Below are 3,202 nucleotides of genomic sequence, written 5' to 3' on the forward strand. Positions count from 1 at the left end.
TTTATAAATATAAAATATTTAAAATAGCATCAATATTTAATTATGAATTAATTATTATTTTAAAAAGTAATAAAAAATCCAAATTCTTATAATAAAATATCATGTATATTATTAAAACTTTTGGTAAGAAACTGTGATTGTTATGAGTTGGGATTGTTTTGTTATTTGCGTTTTACCGAAACCCGAATTAATGATGGAGAAGGTAAACTAATTATCAAAATTACAAGCACTCAATTAACCTCACTCACCAAAACAAATCCCAACCTCACTATGTTAGTAAGTTGGTAAATGTTGTTTCAATTAGTTTGAAGAAATATGGTAGATTAGTCTCTTAAAACCCTCCAAAAGAAGCTCGTTTAGCCATCCGAAATCTCCTCTTTGCTACCCATTTTTGCATATCTTTCATCCCTTTTTTAGCAGACTGCTTTGAAGAGAGTATGATTGCTCTTCTTGAAGATCCAATACTATTGTCAATGTTTTAAGTGAGTTTTGATTCATTTATATATGTTTCTACTGTATTCGGAGCTCAACGGAGATTTTAGGTAAATTTCCTTAGTTTTTACTTTAATTTTGTACCTCACGAAGCCAATTCTGATTCAGAATATGGGAAGTGGTCATGAATTTAATGAAGAAGGGGAAGGAAGCAGCAAGCACTATTTGACAGATTATGAAGTTAATTTGAACGAAATTAAACCATTGTCAAGCCATGGAAGTTCAGACTCTTATTCCTCATCAGGATCAGGTTCATCTCAGGACCTTTTTGATTTCCTTGGAAACAATGGCTCCAATGATGATCATACCGGGAAATCCGAACTCAAATCACCAAAAAAGGTTCGTGTTTCGTTTGCGAGTTCAACCGATAAGCAAGAAAAGCAAGTCTACGTACCGAATAGGATACCGTCTTCGGTTTTCAGTGAGAAGCCTGCAACGCCCATGGATTGGAGTACTGCTTCAAATGAATCATTGTTCAGCATTCATGTGGGAAATGGCAGCTTCTCAAAGGATCAGTTCTTTATGTTATACAAGTCTGGAGAATTGACCAAGTTAGACGAGCAAATCATTGCTCAAAAGAACGTGTTACCGTCTCTGAAAGAGTTGGATGATATGGCTGCAATGGATGAAAATACAGCCAAAGATTCAGGAAATGAAGCTACAGTGGCCAAAACCAATGAAGTTGCAGAAGACCATAGCCATAGCGAGCCGAAGATGACTGAGGCTGAGGTTCAAAGTTCAGTTGACAATTCTCCGATTGTGGATCATAGTGCAGCTGTTGGCAATCTTAGCCTGAAAAAGAAACCTACCGCAGAAGTGAAAAATTTGCCTATGAATTGCATGTCCAGCCTTTCTGAGGACAGCAATATCAGCATTTCCTTTACCTTCCCTGTGTAAGTTCTAATTGTTTCTCCTTTCATCTTATGTCCATAGTTACATGCTTTCGTTTTTCTTTAGTAGAAAATAGGTTAAGCTCGGTTCCGTGCCACTTTCCAATCTAGCAAATTTCTGTACTTGAAAAGATTTCTGATGCGGGCTTATCATCTCCTTTAGCCACCAAAAGCATTACATTGACTTGTTTTCGGTTTCATTTCAGGTTGACAGCCACTGATGGTGGAAGATTGAGCTCCGTTTATGCTGACCAAAACATTAAGGGATCACATCAGCAGCAGCAACCACTGCCCCAGCAGCCGCTGGACGAGGAGAAGAAGGAATTTACAGAGGAAAAGGAGGCACAAAGCCCGGTTTCACCCCAAAATGGTTCGAGTCGAAGTTGGTTTTCCTGGTTTTCTTGCTGCCGATGTTCTTGAACTTTCCACACTGTTTTTTGTCTATGAAATTTGACCAGTTTCCTGTCGCAGCAAGTGGAGGCAAATTTCTATTTAAGAATGTTGATCTAGTTTTATACAGTTTCTTGGTGTAATATAATGTGAATGTTTTATCAATGTCGTTTACAAAGGATTGAAATTATATAGTTTGAAAAAACTAAAGCTGGGAATAATTGATAAAGTCTTTTGACAGAAAATAAGCAAAAATGATTTTGATACCCACTCAAAGTGTTGGCACCGTCAATCAATTAGTGTACATATTTTCAATTAGGAAAGAGTTTACTCGGAAGGTTTCTATGCTTTAAGAAACATAATTTTAATGTTTATTTCGTAATAATTAGATCTGTTACTGAAAAATATATTTAGGGTGCGTTTGGTTCGCTGTATTGGATTAGAGGTGTATTGGGATTAGAGGTGTATTGGATTAGAGGTGTAATAGCTAATCCACTGTTTGGTTGAATGTAATGGAATAGAGGCGTAATAGTAATCTTGTGTTTGGTTGAATGGAATAGAGGTGTAATAGCATAATGGAAAAAACTAAAATGACTAGAATACCCTTAGCATAAAATTGTTTTGGTAAATGATTATTGTTATTGTTATTTAAATTTTAATAAGATTATTATTATCGGTAATAAATATTTTAATCATATTTAAACATAATTATAATTAAATATATTTTAATTAAAATATATAATTTAATAAAATTCTTATAATTAGCGAAAATTGTTTTGGTAAATGATTATTGTTAATGTTATTTAAATTTTAATAAGATTATTATTATCAATAATAAATATTTTAATCATATTTAAACATAATTATTATTAAATATATTTTAATTAAAATATATAATTTAATAAAATTCTTATAATTAGCGAAATTTGTTATTGTTATTTAAATTTTAATAAGATTATTAATATCAATAATAAATAATTTAATCATATTTAAACATAATTATTATTAAATACATTATAATTTTGGTATATAATTTAATAAAATTCTTAATAATTCATATTCTTATATGAATTTACTCAAATCATAATATATGATACTAAATGAAAATTTGAAATAATTAATATTAAATATATTTTAATTAAAATATATGATTTAATACAATTTAAAATAATAATTATTAAATATAATTTCATAAAATGTTCTTATGAATTTATAAAAATAAAAATATAACTTGAGAATTATTTTCGCATAAACATAATTAACTTATACTAAGAAAAGTTAGATGAAAATGAAATTGTACATCATAATCCATATGTTATATAGTTTTACAACATCAAAAGTTTGAACATTGATATTTAATGGTGAGAAAGAAATCTTTTGACCCATTCCAATCAGACAATGAAGGTAAACTAAAGAAAACGATCATTTGA

General features: G+C 30.4%; 1 protein-coding gene across 1 annotated transcript; it reads left to right on the top strand.

The window, feature by feature from the left end:
- The first annotated feature begins 229 nt into the window (after window positions 1-229).
- LOC105778731 (uncharacterized) lies at window positions 230-1,962 on the top strand. The gene is made up of 2 exons (XM_012602487.2): window positions 230-1,385; window positions 1,589-1,962. Exons 1-2 carry the CDS (start codon window positions 604-606, stop codon window positions 1,800-1,802), a joined length of 996 nt encoding a protein of 331 aa, XP_012457941.1. The 5' UTR covers window positions 230-603; the 3' UTR covers window positions 1,803-1,962.
- The last annotated feature ends 1,240 nt before the right edge of the window (window positions 1,963-3,202 follow it).

This window comes from Gossypium raimondii, chromosome 4 (genome assembly GCF_025698545.1).
Source record: "Gossypium raimondii isolate GPD5lz chromosome 4, ASM2569854v1, whole genome shotgun sequence".
Taxonomy (NCBI): Eukaryota; Viridiplantae; Streptophyta; class Magnoliopsida; order Malvales; family Malvaceae; genus Gossypium; species Gossypium raimondii.

Bases quoted from the DNA above. Each gene is read 5' to 3' on its own strand.
- LOC105778731 (XM_012602487.2), top strand. From the start codon at position 604: ATGGGAAGTGGTCATGAATTTAATGAAGAAGGGGAAGGAAGCAGCAAG. The intron at 1,386-1,588 runs GTAAGTTCTAAT...GTTTCATTTCAG, and splicing joins ATTTCCTTTACCTTCCCTGT to GTTGACAGCCACTGATGGTG.